This window comes from Aquarana catesbeiana, linkage group LG01 (genome assembly GCF_042186555.1).
Source record: "Aquarana catesbeiana isolate 2022-GZ linkage group LG01, ASM4218655v1, whole genome shotgun sequence".
Classification (NCBI taxonomy): Eukaryota; Metazoa; Chordata; class Amphibia; order Anura; family Ranidae; genus Aquarana; species Aquarana catesbeiana.
In genome coordinates this window covers 358,681,964-358,702,707 of record NC_133324.1, presented here as the reverse complement: position 1 = coordinate 358,702,707, position 20,744 = coordinate 358,681,964, and the positions used below count along the sequence as shown (strand labels likewise).

Below are 20,744 nucleotides of genomic sequence, written 5' to 3'. Positions count from 1 at the left end.
TTCGCACCAGAACATGCGAACAGGAAAAAAATTCGTTCGAACACGCGAACACCGTTAAAGTCTATGGGACACGAACATGAATAATCAAAAGTGCTAATTTTAAAGGCTAATATGCAAGTTATTGTCAATAAAAGTGTTTGGGGACCTGGGTCCTGCCCCAGGGGACATGGATCAATGCAAAAAAAAGTTTTAAAAACGGCCGTTTTTTCAGGAGCAGTGATTTTAATAATGCTTAAAGTCAAACAATAAAAGTGTAATATCCCTTTAAATTTCATACCTGGGGGGTGTCTATAGTATGCCTGTAAAGGGGCGCATGTTTCCCGTGTTTAGAACAGTCTGACAGCAAAATGACATTTTGAAGGAAAAAACTCATTTAAAACTACCGCGGCTATTGCATTGCCGACAATACACATAGAAGTTCATTGATAAAAACGGCATGGGAATTCCCCACAGGGCAACCCCGAACCAAAATTAAAAAAAAAAAATGATGTGGGAGTCCCCCTAAATTCCATACAAGGCCCTTCAGGTCTGGTATGGATATTAAGGGGAACCCCAGCCAAAATTGAAAAAAAAAATTGACGTGGGGTTCCCCCTAAATTCCATACCAGACCCTTCAGGTCTGGTATGGATTTTAAGGGGAACCCCGCGCCAAAAAAAAAAAAAAAAAAACGGCGTGGGGTCCCCCTAAAAATCCATACCAGACCCTTATCCGAGCACGCAACCTGGCAGGCCGCAGGAAAAGAGGGGGGGACGAGAGTGCGGCCCCCCCCCCCTCCTGAACCGTACCAGGCCACATGCCCTCAACATTGGGAGGGTGCTTTGGGGTAGCCCCCCAAAGCACCTTGTCCCCATGTTGATGAAGACAAGGGCCTCATCCCCACAACCGTGGCCGGTGGTTGTGGGGGTCTGCGGGCGGGGGGCTTATCGGAATCTGGAAGCCCCCTTTACCAAGGGGACCCCCAGATCCCGGCCCCCCCCCTGTGTGAAATGGTAAGGGGTTACTTACCCCTACCATTTCACTAAAAAACTGTCAAAAATGTTAAAAATGACAAGAGACAGTTTTTGACAATTCCTTTATTTAAATGCTTCTTCTTTCTTCCTTCATCTTCTTCTTCTTCTGGTTCTTCTGGCTCTTCTGGTTCTTCCTCCGGCGTTCTCGTCCAGCATCTCCTCCGCGGCGTCTTCTATCTTCTTCTCCTCGGGCCGCTCCGCACCCATGGCATGAGGGGGGAGGCTCCCGCTCTTCTCTTCATCTTCTTCTTCATCTTCATCTTCTTCTTCATCTTCTTCTTCTTCTTCTCTTCTTCATCTCTTCTTCCTTCTTCATTTCTTCTGCGGGCCGCTCCGCATCCATGCATGGAGGGAGGCTCCCGCTGTGTGACGGCGTCTCTTCGTCTGACGGTTCTTAAATAACGGGGGGCGGGGCCACCCGGTGACCCCGCCCCCCTCTGACGCACGGGACATGACGGGACTTCCCTGTGGCATTCCCCGTGACGTCACAGGGAAGTCCCGTCAATTCACCGTGCGTCAGAGGGGGGCGGGGTCACCGGATGGCCCCGCCCCCCGTTATTTAAGAACCGTCAGACGAAGAGACGCCGTCACACAGCGGGAGCCTCCCTCCATGCATGGATGCGGAGCGGCCCGCAGAAGAAATGAAGAAGGAAGAAGAGATGAAGAAGAGAAGAAGAAGAAGATGAAGAAGAAGAAGATGAAGATGAAGATGAAGAAGAAGATGAAGAGAAGAGCGGGAGCCTCCCCCCTCATGCCATGGGTGCGGAGCGGCCCGAGGAGAAGAAGATAGAAGACGCCGCGGAGGAGATGCTGGACGAGAACGCCGGAGGAAGAACCAGAAGAGCCAGAAGAACCAGAAGAAGAAGAAGATGAAGGAAGAAAGAAGAAGCATTTAAATAAAGGAATTGTCAAAAACTGTCTCTTGTCATTTTTAACATTTTTGACAGTTTTTTAGTGAAATGGTAGGGGTAAGTAACCCCTTACCATTTCACACAGGGGGGGGGCCGGGATCTGGGGGTCCCCTTGGTAAAGGGGGCTTCCAGATTCCGATAAGCCCCCCGCCCGCAGACCCCCACAACCACCGGCCACGGTTGTGGGGATGAGGCCCTTGTCTTCATCAACATGGGGACAAGGTGCTTTGGGGGGCTACCCCAAAGCACCCTCCCAATGTTGAGGGCATGTGGCCTGGTACGGTTCAGGAGGGGGGGGGGGCCGCACTCTCGTCCCCCCCTCTTTTCCTGCGGCCTGCCAGGTTGCGTGCTCGGATAAGGGTCTGGTATGGATTTTTAGGGGGACCCCACGCCGTTTTTTTTTTTGGCGCGGGGTTCCCCTTAAAATCCATACCAGACCTGAAGGGTCTGGTATGGAATTTAGGGGGAACCCCACGTCAATTTTTTTTTTAAATTTTGGCTGGGGTTCCCCTTAATATCCATACCAGACCCGAAGGGCCTTGTATGGAATTTAGGGGGACCCCCACATCATTTTTTTTTTTTTATTTTGGTTCGGGGTTGCCCTGTGGGGAATTCCCATGCCGTTTTTATCAATGAACTTCTATGTGTATTGTCGGCAATGCAATAGCCGCAGGTAGTTTTAAATGAGTTTTTTCCTTCCAAATGTCATTTTGCTGTCAGACTGTTCTAAACACAGGAAACATGCGCCCCTTTACAGGCATACTATAGACACCCCCCAGGTACGAAATTTAAAGGGATATTACACTTTTATTGTTTGACTTTAAGCATTAATAAAATCACTGCTCCTGAAAAAACGTCCGTTTTTAAAACTTTTTTTTGCATTGATCCATGTCCCCTGGGGCAGGACCCGGGTCCCCAAACACTTTTTATGACAATAACTTGCATATAAGCCTTTAAAATTAGCACTTTTGATTTCTCCCATAGACTTTTAAAGGGTGTTCCGCGGCATTCGAATTTGCCGCGAACACCCCAAATTGTTCGCTGTTCGGCGAACTTGCGAACAGCCAATGTTCGAGTAGAACATGAGTTCGACTCGAACTCGAAGCTCATCCCTACCTGTCACTTACTACTTCCGTTTGATACCTGTAATTTAGTACGTTTGCTCAAAAGTCGGGGTGTGTGTTTGGTACATTGATCACAAATCTTTGGGAATCCACCAGTGGACACAAGATTCTTTGGCCAACTTTTGAATTTCTGCTATTCTGCATTCCCTGCATCTCTCATTAGATTCATTTTTGAATTTCACAGTCCATGTACAAACAGAGATATTTAATAAAATGAGCTGCAATGGTTTCTGACAGGTTGATAACACTATGGTAAGTGGCAGGTGCACAATGAGTTTACCTTTTGCTTGTTATCATTGTGGTTAGTGGCTCTGGCTACACAAAAGCAAGATCCGTTATTTTTCTCTAATTTGCAAAATTCCAATTGAATGGTAAGGAGTAAACACCTTTAAAAGTAGTGTAGCGCTACCCTCTTGAGGGTCGCAAGATAAATCAGTACCCCTCTGATTGCCCTGACCCTGCGAATCCTCTGCCACCCTGGGTTCAAACATTTATTTTCTTAAACAACAGCAACAATAAGGAAATACACTAAAATGTATTAAATCAGAAATAGTTTACTCAATGAGATGAATGGAAAATAAATCAAAAAGTCAACTTGAGCCTACACCTCAAAATGTTGTTTCCCAAAGAATGTCATGGATAGCGAAACAATTATCACCTCTAAGATTCAAACATTCAACAGTGAATACTATCATTTCTATGCTCAAATAAGTGCATATAATGTTTATGTGAATAGGCTACAGGAGAGCAGAGGAACGGCTCTTATAAGTGTCAAGCAACAGCAGAACAATGGATGGCAAAGATGCCTGTTTATAGTGTCTATGATATGCTGGGACAGATCCTTGAACTAAAGATGGTAATGAGTGCAGGAGACAATGATGTCTATATACAGTGTCTATAAGACTGGGCTATTGCCTGCTCACCACACTGAAACAGATGAGGATGATGTTGATGAGGATGATGATGTTGAGGATGATGATCTCTCAGAAACGTGGGTCAAAGGGATGACATCCAGCCTCTGCCATACAGCACTATGGCCCACACAAATACGATATCCCTGCAGAGTGGATGGAACAAGAACGACCTCCAGGCTGCCGCCGGAAAGTGAAGGGGAACTGTCCGCAGGTGTCCTTCCAGATATCCGCTGGGTAACTCCGCCAGAGCAGGCCGCAACCCAACTGCAGCTCACTCTGTACAGATTCCCTGCATGCATATCCATGCCGGGCCCAAGAGAGCGCTCTAGGCCTCAAGCCTTCCCTCTTATAGTCCCTCCCAGAGGTCTGCTCTTCTCCATCAGCCAGCTAGTAGTTGTAGTTTCACATAATACAGCCAGAGGGCAAATCCTATCCGTATGGACTACATGTCCCAAGATGCTTTGCTCTGTCTTGCCTCTAATTAAGAAAGTAACAGGACATCCCACACTGGAACACTAGAAGGAAACAGCTTCCCCTGGAATAATGCTGCACAGCATCTTCTGATTGCAGGAATAGTTAGGTATCCAGTTCCTGGCTACATCAGAAAAACAATTTTGTTTGTGAACAATCTGAGCATGGAGGTTTATAAATACTGCTAAGTAATCATGTCCCAAATCTATACACTTTTGAAGTAAATGTCCTTTTGTTGACACTCTCATTAAATATCACAGAGTAGAACCTAAAGCCTAACTCTGGGCAAATAAAAAAATGTAACTGGAAACCATTTACACTTTGCTGAAAAGCAGGTGGTGATCAATATTTGAGTTGTGCGTGCCTTTAATTGGTTAATTGTGCACTAGTGTATGTTGCCCAAGTAAGTTTTAAACTGATCAAGCAGCATCCAATAGTGCAACAACATTTAACTTATCAGACATCTTATTGAACAAATGACCCTTGTGAAAAATCTATAAGGACTAGATGAAAGTTCTGATTGTTAGGATAGAAAAAGGACACTTACAAATTATTTTGCAACTAATATACAGCTAGGGTTGAACTTGATACAAGCTGCACTTGCTTCAGCGGCCAGTCAGGGCTTACCTGCTGAATATAAATAACCAGCCTTTTTTTTAGCATTATACTTACCTACTAGGACTGCAGCTTCCTCTTGTCTGCTGATCTGTCTGTCATAACACAAAGAACCGCTATCTATCAGTGTTTCTATAGATAGAGACTGACACCTGCAGGGAAGTGGAGAAACTGCAGTGCAAAGCAGGTGGGCATAATGTGGAGAAAGGAAGAGTTGACGCAGTGGACTAGCAGGTAATGGTGCAAGATTGATGGTACATTCTGTCTTTTCTGTCTCCAGGCCTTGTCTAGGTTACCAATACTCCAAACGCTGTTCATAAAGCTGAATTCCAGGAACTTAGCCACTTTAAAAGATGTTCTGATTACTGGGGATTAAGCTTAACAAGGTGCATGCCAACTTGTAGACTTATGTATTTAATTTACAATTGACATTTTTACGGAGCGCCAGGAGCATAGCTATCACTATACTTTCAGCGTTGGACCCTCTGATTTCAGCTCAGCAGCTAAAGAGTCACATGCACCACTGCGCCCGCCCCTCCCCTCCTCCTTCCCAATCACAGAGCACTTTATGTTATGTGAACCCTTTCACAAAATACAAAGGCTCCTGTGAATATGCAGCAGAGAGTGCTTAGTGTAAGAGAGCAGCATCTTTTCTGTCAGAGCTTTGAGAGTGTAGCAATAGCTGTGCTCCCAGAGCTCCATAAAACTGTCACATGTAAATAACATAGATAAGTCTATGAAGTGGCATGTGCCTTTTTGGACTTAACTTATGCCAATACATTTTACAAAGTGGCTGAATTCCTGGAGTTTTGAGCCACTGTGTCCAGCCAATCAATTCTATATCATGTTCTTTCTAAGTATTCTTATACTGTATGTCCATAAACATTCTCCCTTTGTATTGCCAGAAAATCCTGCATTTGTTCAGAAGTACCCCCCTATGTTTCCCCATGGGCATCACTAGCAAGAAGTCCTCTGTATGCACCCTGGTGTTCAGTGATCTCAGAGTGTTCACATTTGTATACATTCATGAAACCAAGCTCCCTGCTGAGTTCTGAATGTCTGGGCAGTTGATAACAGTGGGAAGAGGGAGCAAACTGGGATGCAAGTGTACATTCAATAAATACTTCTGTAAAAAATAAAAAGTTGTGTGTATATATATATATATATATATATATATATATATATATACATATATATATATACACACACACACACACTTCTATATATATATATATCATGGCAGGAATAGCTTGGTCATACCTGTTTAGAGTCCGGAGTCATCATGTTTAGGCTTGTTGTAGATATGTTAAGTGTTATACACATTCCTGCAAACTGGAGGTTGCACTTTCCCAGGATGCAAGAGAGGATTTTATTTGCAGGCTACACAAAAACAAACAAACTCAGTTTAGGATAATGGAAAGTTAAAAAATGAAAAAAAAAAAAAAGCACAGCTTATTGTCAATATACAGCATATACTACATTTTGTATAAAGTATTCTGATTCAATTTTTACAAGCCTTCTAGTAGTCCTGATTTTGATAGTACTGTCCAGGTCCTCATTCAAGACAAGTATGGGGCCGCCTGGAAATAAATATTGCTACAGGTTGGGAGACAAAGTATCTGTCTATAAAAACAATGGGTATAGCCTGCAAAATGGTTTCTTTTCTGCTCAAGAGCTAGACCACTTAAAGTGATTGTAAATGATCAACTTGTAAAACAATCTATTCAGTTTAAAATAGAAATTAAATGCAAACCATTTTGTATATATAAAAAAAAAACATTATTCACTACAGTGACTATAAAAATGTGAGTACTAAAACAAAAAAAATATTATCAGTTGAAGTACTATATATTGTGGCATTGGGACCCTGTGCTACCTGAAATATTGCTGGTTTAAACCAGATTTTGGAGAGAAAGGCACGCTGATTGCACAGCTGTGTGCTGGGCTATTTAGTTGTGACCTGGCTATGGCTCAGGGCCCCACCCGACAGACAGGAAGTCTGTGCATGGAAGTCAGGTGGACTCCCATTCCTCTGCAGGAGTCAGAGACTGCATGGGTGCAGCCAGAGCATGCATGCCTGCAGGAGGCAGATATACTTTGTGACAGAGCAGCAAGGCGCTGATCAGGAGTAAGCTAGGAGAGAGCTTAACTCAAGGAAACCCTTTTGTTCTAAGGAGCAGACCAAAGGCCTAGGCTACAGGCCTGAAGCAGCCGTGTGGCAATAACGTAAGCCAGGAAGCTGAAAGAGAGAGTGTCACAAGAGGTACAGTGTGGGTACCAAGCAGGGACACAGTTACAAGGTCAAGAGGACCGAGGTCAATGCCTGAACAGCAGGGCTGACCAGAGAGCCAGGTGGCTCTGTATTTTCCATTTATTTCATTATTTCTTTGTGGAAGAAACCCCTGCGTGGGAATCCTGGATGGACTGTTTTTCTTTTACTTCAATAAACATGGGCCAAAAAAAAAAAAAAAAGCCCTTAAACTGCACATCTGGCGTAGACTCAGCTCACTAGTAAGCTCTACACTGAAGCTAAATAACCCCCAATACCACAATATATATAGTGAAAAGTAAATAACCAAAGTTATAACATATGATAAAGTGTCACGTGCAATGAAAGTGCAAATATTGAAATGGTCAAGAATATACTATGTGAAGCATAATATCACCAAAAATTGCACATATTCGCTCTGCTCTTTCTGGTCCTCCCACTCAAATTGTTCCCCCAACATATATAGTTACCAAACTACTAAACTGCTTTCCTGAGGTGTCGTCAGAAGAGGTACAGAACATCTTCAGGAAGATAAAGCCCTTTACCTGTCCTTTGGACCCTCTCCCAACCTCCCTGGTAAAAACTCATATTTCTGTCCTAAGTCCCCTGATCACCGCTGCTATAAATCATTCCCTTCAAACTGGTCACGTTCCCCCTGCTTTAAAAAATGCCATTATTAGACCATTGCTCAAAAAACCCACTCTTGATCCCGAAGTGCTATCTAACTATAGGCCCGTCTCTAATCTCCCTTTCATATCAAAGTATTTGAAAAAGCAGTTGTAACTTGTCTTCAGGACCACCTTAAACATAATAACCTCTTTTTGTACTAACATGTGACATATCTTCATTATCGAAAGACTACATATCCATCTAAGTGATATTAAGCCTCTGAAGAAGGACATCTTTGTCCGAAACATGTCAGGCGTCATTTATGACATTTATCTGTGCTAGCCCATTACGCTTTTCTAGGGCAGCTAAGTTTCATGTCTAATATGCTTTTTAACTCTTTTTGACTACTTTTTGATATCTGTATTACCTATTACATTGTGTATAATAAATATCTACATTTCTACCTTACATTTGGTCTGTCATTCAAAATCCTGAGGGGTTACACCGTGCCTTGTGCACTAGGTTCTTTTTTTATTTACTTAACAGATTGGACCGACCAAATGTCATTACACTTATTGCCAATACCTATTATATCAATTGCATAGATAGGTCACCACCGTGAGAAATATCCACCACCTTTTAGGATTGAATACGCTTACCAAACTTCGTGGACCCAATCAACCTACGGTGTTGGGTCAAACAGGCAGAGGTGAATATAGACTCCGCATTTACCACTCTTGTCATTTTAATAGCGCAGCACAATATAGTATATGATATTTAACACATTACTTTTCCTGTTGTGGTGCTAGCAGCGTTTTTTATTGGAGCCAGTTATCTTTTTATATAAAAAAACAATATAAATACCTTTTTTCCCTTTTTTATAAATGGTCACATTCCCTCTGTTCTCAGCTTTTACATACCTGGTTTATGCAAGTTTAGTGACAGTTATGTGCATTTGAGGTTAGAAGGGTTTTTTAAAGATAACCCTCCCAAATGCCCACAATGCATGAAAAACAAGTATTATTAATTATTTCAGCCATTCTATGAGAGAAGGGAGAGCAGCAGCAGAGAGAGAAGTGTGCTTGTCAATACCTGTCTTTTATTTTTGTGCTTTCACTATGGATTCCATCATGTGTGAGAAAATGCTCCAGATGTTGCTGAGGCTCCGAAGAGGTAGAAAATAGCGTGCAAGGACCACAGTTTGCACAGTAGCTACTGGATCCATTGATGCAGGCAACAGCATGTGGTGAAATTGTGTTTTTTTAACATTTTTATATGTTCAAAAATGATCAGAAATGTTCACCCTTTAAAAACACTTAAACGCAAACACGCATAAACATGGTTTACTGAGGTTACAGGAATTTGGCGTTTAACCACTTCAGCCCCGGAAGGTTTTACCCCCTTCCTGACCAGAGCACTTTTTACAATTCGGCACTGCGTCACTTTAACTGCTAATTGCGCGGTCATGCAATGCTGTACCCAAACGAAATTTGCGTCCTTTTCTTCCCACAAATAGAGCTTTCTTTTGATGGTATTTGATCACCTCTGCCGTTTTTATTTTTTGCGCTATACATGGAAAAAGACCGAAAATTTTGAAAAAAAATGATATTTTCTACTTTTTGTTCTAAAAAAAATCCAATAAACTCAATTTTAGTCATACATTTAGGCCAAAATGTATTCGGCCACATGTCTTTGGTAGAAAAAATGTCAATAAGTGTATATTTATTGGTTTGCGCAAAAGTTATAGCGCCTACAAACTAGGGTACATTTTCTGGAATTTACACAGCCTTTAATTTATGACTGCCTATGTCATTTCTTGAGGTGCTAAAATGGCAGGACAGTACAAAACCCCCACAAATAACCCCATTTTGGAAAGTAGACACCCCAAGGAATTTGCTGAGAGGCATGTTGAACCCATTGAATATTCATTTTTTTTGTCCCAAGTGATTGAATAATGACAAAAAAAAAAAAAAATTACAAAAAGTTGTCACTAAATGATATATTGCTCACACAGGCCATGGGCATATGTGGAATTGCACCCCAAAATACATTTAGCTGCTTCTCCTGAGTATGGGGATACCACATGTGTGGGACTTTTTGGGAGCCTAGCCGCATACGGGGCCCCGAAAACCAATCACTGCCTTCAGGATTTCTAAGGGCGTACATTTTTGATTTTACTCCTCACTACCTATCACAGTTTTGAAGGCCATAAAATGCCCAGATGGCATAAACCCCCCCCAAATGACCCCATTTTGGAAAGTAGACACCCCAAGCTATTTGCTTTGAGGCATGTTGAGTCCATGGAATGTTTTATATTTTGACACAAGTTGCGGGAAAGTGACAAATTTTTTTTTTTTTTTGCACAAAGTTGTCACTAAATGATATATTGCTCACACAGGCCATGGGCATATGTGGAATTGCACCCCAAAATACATTTAGCTGCTTCTCCTGAGTACGGGGATACCACATGTGTGGGACTTTTTGGGAGCCTAGCCGCGTACGGGACCCCGAAAACCAATCACTGCCTTCAGGATTTCTAAGGGCGTACATTTTTGATTTTACTCCTCACTACCTATCACAGTTTCGGAGGCCATGGAATGCCCAGGTGGCACAAACCCCCCCAAATGACACCATTTTGGAAAGTAGACACCCCAAGCTATTTGCTGAGAGGCATGGTGAGTATTTTGCAGCTCTCATTTGTTTTTGAAAATAAAGAAAGACGAGAAAAAAAAATTTTTTTTTTCTTTTTTCAATTTTCAAAACTTTGTGACAAAAAGTGAGGTCTGCAAAATACTCACTATACCTCTCAGCAAATAGCTTGGGGTGTCTACTTTCCAAAATGGGGTCATTTGGGGGGGTTTTTTGCCACCTGGGCATTCCATGGCCTCCGAAACTGTGATAGGCAGTGAAGAGTGAAATCAAAAATTTACGGCCTTAGAAAGCCTGAAGGCGGTGCTTGGTTTTCGGGGTCCCGTACGCGGCTAGGCTCCCAAAAAGTCTCACACATGTGGTATCCCCGTACTCAGGAGAAGCAGCAGAATGTATTTTGGGGTGTAATTTCACATATTCCCATGGCATGTTTGAGCAATATATCATTTAGTGACAACTTTGCGCAAAAAAAAATAAAAAAAATAAAAAATTGTCTCTTTCCCGCAACTTGTGTCACAATATAAAATATTCCATGGACTCGACATGCCTCTCAGCAAATAGCTTGGGGTGTCTACTTTCCAAAATGGGGTCATTTGGGGGGGTTTTGAACTGTCCTGGCATTTTATGCACAACATTTAGAAGCTTATGTCACACATCACCCACTCTTCTAACCACTTGAAGACAAAGCCCTTTCTGACACTTTTTGATTACATAAAAAAATAATTTTTTTTTGCAAGAAAATTACTTTGAACCCCCAAACATTATATATTTTTTTAAAGCAAATGCCCTACAGATTAAAATGGTGGGTGTTTCATTTTTTTTTTTCACACAGTATTTGCGCAGCGATTTTTCAAACGCATTTTTTGGGGAAAAAACACACTTTTTTAAATTTTAATGCACTAAAACACACTATATTGCCCAAATGTTTGATGAAATAAAAAAGATGATCTTAGGCCGAGTACATGGATACCAAACATGACATGCTTTAAAATTGCGCACAAACGTGCAGTGGCGACAAACTAAATACATTTTTAAAAGCCTTTAAAAGCCTTTACAGGTTACCACTTTAGATTTACAGAGGAGGTCTACTGTTAAAATTACTGCCCTTGATCTGACGTTCGTGGTGATACCTCACATGCATGGTGCAATTGTTGTTTACATTTGACGCCAGACCGACGCTTGCGTTCGCCTTAGCGCGAGAGCAGGGGGGACAGGGGTGCTTTTTTTTTTTTTTTTTTCTTTATTATTATTATTTTTTTATCTTATTTTTAAACTGTTCCTTTCATTTTTTTTTTTTTAAATCATTTTTATTGTTATCTCAGGGAATGTAAATATCCCCTATCATAGCAATAGGTAGTGACAGGTACTCTTTTTTGCAAAAATTGGGGTCTATTAGACCCTAGATTTCTCCTCTGCCCTCAAAGCATCTGACCACACCAAGATCGGTGTGATAAAATGCTTTCCCAATTTCCCAATGGCGCTGTTTACATACGGCGAAATCTAAGTCATAAAATGCTTGCAGCTTCCGGTTTCTTAGGCCATAGAGATGTTTGGAGCCACTCTGGTCTCTGATCAGCTCTATGGTCAGCTGGCTGAATCACCGGCTGCATTCTCAGGTTCCCTGTCGAGACAGGAGAGCCAGAGAAAAACACGGAAGACGTTGGGGGGGGGCATTCACTCCCACTGCTTGTAAAAGCAGTCTAGAGGCTAATTAGCTGCTAGGATTGCTTTTACATGAAAGCCGATCGCTGGCTGAAAAGAATGATACCAAGATGATACCTAAACCTGCAGGCATCATTCTGGTATAACCATTCAAAGTCGTGAATGGCGTACCTGAAGACAAAAAAATGGTTAACAATAAAGCACAGTAAATGGTAAGGTATAAAAAATTGCATATCTGAAAAGCAAACATGATAAAACATAATAACAATAAAACATTGCAGAATAGAATACAGTAAAAAAGAGCAGAACAATAGAGAGAGAATAGAGAGAGAGAGAACAATAAAACGACAACTATTTTTTTTTTTATTTTATATTTTTGTATGTGTTTTTTTTTTTTTTTTTTTACACTTTTTTTTGTAACTAACTTTTATAACTGTAACCGGTTCCAGGTTCGGGTCTCTCAAAATGCGATGGCATCTTGGGAGACCCTGTGAAAGTGTGTCCTAGTCTGTGCAATGCTGTACCCTACGCTAATACTCAACTAGTGCATGGTAGCGTTCAAAACATTCACCAATGCAAAGACCAGGATTGTCAGGACAGGAGGGACAATAATAGCGGGTGTCACCCCTATATCCGCGCTTGCTGCAGACACGACATCTTTTTGGGGGGGTTCGTTGGGTAGGGGTACTCGGGAGGACATAAAGAAAATGCCTCTCATGCAGCCGACTGCATTTGGTTGGGGATGTGAATGGGGGAAGTACGGGCGCTGCAGAAGCGGTGGGTTCCCAATTAGGATTGGCGAATGCAGCAGGAAGGGCACTATGGGCACGACGGGCCTGTGTTTGTCTTTTTGGTGGCAGCGGGACACTACTTGTGCTTGCCACCTCACCAGCTTGAACTGCACTTATGGGACTCGCCACGTCACCAAGTGTTACTGCAGTGCTGGTTTGACTACGACCGGGGTGTACTAGGCCGCTGGTGCTTGCCAGTTCACCAAAACGCTACCAAAAAAACTGTTAGCGATCGCAGGGATCAGGCCTGACTCTGCGAACGCTGCAGTTATGTGTTTCGTGTTTTGTAAGTGACAGTGATCGATCGATACTGCACTTGGGTGGGCTGGGCTGGGCCGGGCGGAGGGGCAAAACGCAGGTGCTAGCAGGTATCTGGGCTGATCCCGCTAACACTGCGTTTGTGGGAACCCTAAACTGCTGGGGACACTAGTATAGATCTGATCGGATCAGATATTGATCCGATCAGATACTATACCACTAAGGGAGGTGTACGGTGCGTGCGTGGGTGTTAGCGGTACTGGCGCTAACCTGACGCTGCCTGGGGCTGGTGCTTGCCAGTTCACCAAAACGCTACCAAAAAAACTGTTAGCGATCGCAGGGATCAGGCCTGACTCTGCGAATGCTGCAGTTATGCGTTTAGTGTTTTGTAAGTGACAGTGATCGATCGATACTGCACTTGGGTGGGCTGGGCCGGGCGGAGGGGCAAAACGCAGGTGCTAGCAGGTATCTGGGCTGATCCCGCTAACACTGCGTTTTTGGGAACCCTAAACTGCTGGGGACGCTAGTATAGATCTGATCGGATCAGATATTGATCCGTTCAGATACTGTACCACTAAGGGAGGCGTATGCTGCGTGCGTGGGTGTTAGCGGTACTGGCGCTAATCTGACGCTGCCTGGGGCGACGCATATCACCGCCGGGCGATCAGGGGGCTAAACCTTTATTCGGTAATAAACGGCGGGTTCCCTGACACTATAAAAAATAAACAAACTAACCAGCGTCACCCGTAACGGTTATACAGTGATCAGTGGTGAAAGGGTTAACTAGGGGGCAATCAAGGGGTTAAAACATTTATTAGGTAGTATGTGGGGGTCCCTGTCGCTATAAAACGCTGACGGCGAACCTAAATATTTAGGTCCCTAACTAGCGTCACCAGCGACACTAATACAGCGATCAGAAAAATGATCGCTTAGCGACACTGGTGACAGGGGGTGATCAAGGGGTTAAAACTTTATTAGGGGGGGGTTAGGGGGGTATCCTAGACCTACAGGGGGGTAATACTAACTGCTCTAACACTGTAACTGTCACAAACTGACACCAATGCAGTAATCAGAAAAAAAAAAAAAAATACTGCTTGCTGTCAGTTTGTGACAGGGGGGGTGATTGGGGGGGGATCGGGGGGCGATCGGGGGGGGATCGGGGGTGTAAAGTATGTCTGGCATGTTCTACTGTGTGTGTGTGTGTGTTGTGCACTTACATGTCTTCTCTCCTCGGCGCTGGACGGAAACTGCCAAAGCCGAGGAGAGATGACATCACATCCTCTTCCTGTGTGAAACTACACACAGGCAGGGGAGGATTCCGATTGGCTGGGAGCGATCGCGAGGGGGGGGCCACGATCGGATGGTCTCCCCCTCGCCTCCCGACGCTCCCAGTCAAATGCCGACCGCCACTGGCACCGGGGGGGGGGTCCGATCGGACCCCCCGCCCGCGGGAGGCAGATCACGTACAGGTACGTGATTCTGCCTGCCCGTGCCATTCTGCAGACGTATATCTGCGTTAGGCGGTCGGCAAGTGGTTAAAATATCAGTAAACTACAGTCCAGAAAGTGATTTTTCTGCTTTCAAAAAAATGCCTGTAACCTCAATTGAGGAGAGTTCAGGGGCCTTCTGGACAGAAGGCTGAAAAAAACTGCTCCTTAACTTCAGTTTAGCAGCTGTAGGGTATATGAGGCCTAAGAGCTGGGGGAGGAGAAGCAGCAGCAGCACACCGAGCTTCCCAGTGAATAGCTGTGCATCGAGGGGGGGGGGGGGTGTCAGGACAAGTCTGTTCATTGGAAGAGAGCAGGCTGAGTTCCAACCATAGCTAGAGAACTGACCACGTTGTGCTCTAATGCTTAGTGTGGTCAGTTTTTAACAGGAAAGCAGAGGGACTGGTGGGAACACCAGGGATTTCATATAAAGGAAGCAATACAAAGAGAAAAGGATACTTTCACATACAACTATGTAGCACCCTCCAGGTAGGTAGGTGCTAGAGAGAGAAAGTTTTTTGTAGGTTAGGTAAATTTAGGCAGGGCTGGCTGGCAGTCAGGCCTGTTTGTTTATTTTTATTATGAGCTGGGAGTGGCTCAGAGTAGCAGCTGGTGACTCACAGGCAGCATCACTGGGACCTCCCACCTCCTTCTAGAGGGTTCTGGAAGGAGAGGAGGGGAGGAGAGGTGGAGCTGCCTGGGGTATTCTATGGAGCCCTGACCAATCCACAATCTGGATTGGTGGGGGGTAGGCCTCCTTAAATACCTAGGGTCAGCCCACCTGGAGAGGAGTTTGAGTTGTTCAGAGCTTGGAGATGGAATGCTAGGCTGTCAGGGCCTTTGAGGGAGCTCCCCAGTCTGGCGGTGACCGTGGGCCTGGGGCTTTGGTACAGACAGAGCCCTTCAAGAAAGTGTGAAGGTTCTGGACAGAAGGCACAGGATGAGCAAGAGAGGACAGCAGGTGAGAGCATTGCTGGGCAAGTCTCCAGGGTGAGGAACAACCGGTCGTAGCCAAGAGAGGGCTGGTGAGTGACATGCACAGTCAGGAGGACTAGGGAGACACGCCTGAGAGGACTGGGAGCATGCAGTCTGGGATGGGTGCAGAGCCAGCTGTATGGACTGTGTTGTCATGGGCAGTGGAGAGGGGCAGCTGTAGCCAGGAGGGCTGGCAGGGTCTGAAGATGGGTTACTGGGCTTAGTAACCGAAGTTAGGGCAGCTAGCACCAAGAACTTTTCATTGCTACACTGAGGGGACCTGCGGTTCCTGCCTGCAAAAGGCAGTTGCTAAGGCCTGGCTGAGCCAGTGTCTGGCCTAACCATGTGAAACTAGCTAGGCCTGGAAGCTAAAGTAAGAGTTGTGCTGGAGGAGCTGAGGAGTAATAGTCTGCAGTAATAGTTGTGCCAGAGTGTATATAAGTTGTGCCAATTATTTGTTCTAAATTCACTGGGCATCCCATACTTCCTATACCCTATCCAAGTTCAATCCCCTCAATAAAATACAAAAACAAAGCTAATAAACTGTTCATTGCCTTGGAGTGTCTAAGGATTGAATGCTGGGCTGGGCTGGGCTGGGCTGGGCAGGGTGACGGGTGGGCCACAACACTTAGCAGCCCCTACGTGGGTACCGCTACAAGTACATGGTACAGCAGCCACATATTAGGAATATGAAGTGTTGGGGTAACAAATGCTTCAAGTACTCTTAAGGTCCATGTAGATGAGAAAATGCAGTGTGCTTTTATGTATGACCAATGCGCATCAGTTTGGGAAGTTTCTTAATTTCCATCAGAGTTCCTTTACAGGTGCTTTGACCTGCAGTTGACATCCTTCTCACATGTAGTTGACCTCCTACTATGCTTAGTCAAGCTGTTTTTGCATCACCATAGATTTAAATGGGGAGAAAAGCATTTTTATGCAAAGAACTGTGTACTAGGCACAAAGGCTCAGCTTTTTTTGTTCGTTTTTTTCCCCATAAAGTTGTATTCAGGAAAACAATGAACAGAACAAAAGCATCCAACAGAAAGTTCTACAGTGATCTAAAACCTGGTTACATAGGAAAGATAACACAGTGGAAGATAGTTTCATATATGGCCATTGCCCGCTGGATGGGTGGTTACAATAGAACAATATCAACATGAGTGGTTGTGAACCCTTAATAAAACAGAGGAGGTAACGAAGAGAAGAGAAAAAAGAATATTATGTAAATTATACAATTAAAGCCCCTGCCTCAAAGTCGTGAGAGTTTCACAGCTCAAGTTAAGGGGCTCTAGTAATAGTACAGGTCAGTCAGTGTGATGGAAAAAAAGGGGGTTGGTGTTGGGGGGTGTGGGAAGGTATGGCTGGGGGGAAGATAGGAGGGAGAGGGCCTCAGGGGTGTTCTGGTAGCCTCGTTATTCAGCAGTTGGGTGGGCAGTAAAAAGGCATGAAAGGAGGTTTTCGACATAGAAGTTCAATGTATTGTCTTGGGGGTTAGTTGTTTAGTTGTTTGTAAAGATCTGAGTATGTTTTCTCTATGGATATGCACTAGTTCCTCCATCTCTCCCACCTGATCAATTCAATTAAACCAATCAGAAATCTTCAGGGTCTTGGTAGACTTTCAAAATCTGGGAATAAGTGTTTTGGCCAGGTTCAGTAGGTGGATGGTGAGGGAGGTTTTCTACATTAATGCATAGAATGCTTAAGACGATTGGTGTTTATTCGGGCTTAGTCCTCTTCTGTGAGATTCGTCCCTCTTCCAGAATTCAGCCACGGTGTCTCCGCCAGGGTGGTGAGTAGGAAAAAGGGAGGTATAAATCCTCAATATGAGGTGGGTCTGTGCAGAAGCCAGAGTCGTTCGAACTACCGTCAAATGTCTGGTATGTTGATTGCGCCTGTATTGGTCATTTAGGAAATGCCGTATTGGGAGGTAGATCCATCTAGGGAATGACACGGGTTGGTCTGTGGACTGGAGGGGTTCATGAGAGTGGAAGAAATGCATGGTGAAAAATTAGCTGGCTGGAAGTAAAAGGGTAGTTAACCAGGAACGTAGAAAAGACATCATGTCTCAGATTCTTGTCATACAGGCCCCAGTGGGGAGTACTCTGTCGTTAAGGAGTGTTTGAAGTGTAGTGTCTTATAAAGGTGAAGGGTAGCCTTTTAAAAAAAGTAGAACTATAGACAAAACTTTGTTTTTCATTGTGGATAAAGCAAGAGAGGGTTATAACCCCTATCAGATTTTTTTTCACCATCTGTGTCCAACTGTGGAGATTTCCCTTCACGTCCTATCCCATAGCCAAACAGGAAGTGAGAGGAAATCCCTGAAAATTAAAAGAATTCCTTGGGGACCTCCAGGTCACCAGAACTAGTGACCTCATTGGAAGATTTCCCCACTATTACTTTTCTGGGGACAATTTGGGATTTATTTTTATCTCCTTAACAGGGACACAGAGAGCTGGAAAAACTGACAAGTGTTCTAATCCTTCTACACTCTATCCAAAAGTAAAATAAAAAGTTTTGCCTTTAGTTACACTTTAAGCAGAGGGTGAGATTCCACAGGCTTCGGTATGTTTACTCAACCAAGGCCACACGTGCAGGGGGGGTAGGCATGTAGGATTGTTCGGAAGTCATCCAATGTTTTCGGGCAGTATGGGACAACCAGTCTACCACTTCAGAAAGGTGACAGGCCCAAAAATATTTTTGAATATCCGGTAGGCCAATGCCTCCAATCAACTGAGGGAGGGTAGGAATATCCTAGTTTACTCACGGATGTTTATTGTGTCAGAGGAAGGTTCTGAGCTTTTGTTGCAGGGAAGTGAATAATTGGCAAACAGCAGAATCAGTATTGTTTGGAATAAGTATAGTAGGCGAAGGAGTACGTTCATTTTTAGTATGGCTGCTTGACCAAACCATGGGAATGTGTGGTGCAGTTTTGCATCATGGTGTATGCACATAACACCATCATTGACTGACATTGCAGCTTTCCACATCAGAGCAAAGTTATTCCACCAGGTGGCTAATGAACCAAACCTTACTATACAGTAAACAAACCATACTAAAAAAACAGCGAGTTATCTGTTCAGGACAGAAAAAAGAAAGGTAGGAAACTGCAACAAACATTGATAAAATGCTGAAATGCACATCGATCACCCAGAAAGCATAGTCATCTCCATACGTTTTCATTTTGTTTTTTTAATACAAGTGGATTTACCCTCTAACAACCCGCACGGTGTCTGGTCAAGTGCCATCTGCTGACCTCAAGCCACACATACTCACAGATCATAGACCTCTTCCACAGGGCTATTGATGCACCTGCAGGACAATCTGGATCCCAGAGGCAGCAAAGCAGCTGCTGTATCCACTCTGGGTACACTTAATGGCCACCCACTGATAGCAGGGCTCCCAGCCAATGCAAACACCTGCAGCATGTTCCCACTCTCCAGGCATTAATCTTCTGCATATGTGTGCCATAACACCACCCCACTTAAAGCTGGGGACACGGAGATAACTTGAGTAGTCCTGTTTAAGCTGGAAGTCTCCTGCATGCTGCAAGATGCTCTTTGTATCTGCACAGCTGTTTCTGCAAGAGACCCGGCCTCTGATGCTTCCAAAAAGGTAGGAAAACTCCAAACATCAAGGGAGCTAAGAGGAGGACAAAAAAAAGGAACACGGCCTCATCAGCTTTCTATGTTATGCAAGTTTTACCAGATGGTCCTTCATGCATGCTTCTACTCAGAGAGTTCTATGCCAAAAATAATTTAAACTTTTAGGAGGCATAGTGAGCCTTTTGAAAATGTCATTTTTTACCACAACTTTTTAGTAAATGCAGAAAGAAAATGAAAATGTATTTTTTACACAAAGATATTTCCCCCACACAACATAGGTATACTAATGCGCTGTACACATGGTAGGATTTTCCGATAACAAAATCCTGGAGTTATTTCTTGTCTTGTCTTGCATGCGCACGGTCACACAAATGTTGTCGGAAATTCCGAACGTCAAGAACACGGTGACATACAACAGATACGACGAGCTGAGAAAAATTAAGTTCAATAGCCAGTGCGGCTCTTCTGCTTGATTCCGAGCATGCATGGAATTTTGTGCGTCGGAATTGTGTACACACGATCGGAATTTCCGACAAAGGATTTTGTTGTCGGAAAATTTGAGATCCAGATATCAAATTTTGTTTGTCAGAAATTCCGACGGAAAATGTCTGATGGAGTCTACACACAGTCGGAATTTCCGACAACAAGCTTCCATTGAACATTTGTTGTCGGAAAATCCTATCGTGTGCACAGGGCATAAGGATTACACCCCAAAACACATTCTGCTACTCTTCTTAAGTATGGGGATACCACAGGTGTTAGACTTTTTCAATATTTGGACTGAGTATGTACCTGACATTGCTTCATGTATATTACACAAATCAAGCAAAGTTATATCTGTATAGTACTGTAATACTCACCTCTGTACAAGTGGTAATATGGCTTAGTCTAGCCATGCCTATAGCAGTCCCCATCCCTATAAGCCAAGCAGGCAGTGTTGCCAATCGTCAGTAATTTTACTGACAGCCAATAAAAAAACAGGCACTTTTCTCCTGCCAGTAAATGCCAGTGACAGGAAAACGTTTCCAGTAAAAAATATGGCTGTGACGCTGGTATTTAGCCACCCGAGACCATCCAAGTACCTGCTACAGTGTGTTTGGGTGGCGGGGGCAGGTCTGGTGGAGGTGGTACTTGAGTGTGTCGGGTGATGTCATGGTGGAAGGGAGCTGAGTGAAGTGGCCAGAGCCTCTTGTGTGGGTCTTCGGCATGGAAGCAAAGCAAGCCGGGAGCAGGACTGTCAGTGCTGTTTTGACTGGAGTGGACTGAAGAGCCCAACCTGGTGAAGAGAGAGACTGTCACTGTGACTCAGGAGGCGACGTGTTGTGTCAATGAGGTGTCATCATCATCTGTGATGCTGCACACTGCTGTCAGTGTCACTGAGAGTCAATTTCATGTG

The 20,744-nt window shown here is 44.0% G+C and overlaps 1 protein-coding gene across 3 annotated transcripts in view; it reads right to left on the bottom strand.

The window, feature by feature from the left end:
- Positions 1-20,744, bottom strand: part of SHC3 (SHC adaptor protein 3) — a 184,015-nt gene that overhangs the window by 51,692 nt on the left and 111,579 nt on the right. For all 3 annotated transcript variants that reach the window (XM_073632953.1, XM_073632954.1, XM_073632952.1), the window contains one exon: positions 6,307-6,426. In XM_073632953.1, the coding sequence (XP_073489054.1) occupies positions 6,307-6,426 (120 nt within the window). The remainder of the gene's footprint in view (positions 1-6,306; positions 6,427-20,744) is intronic.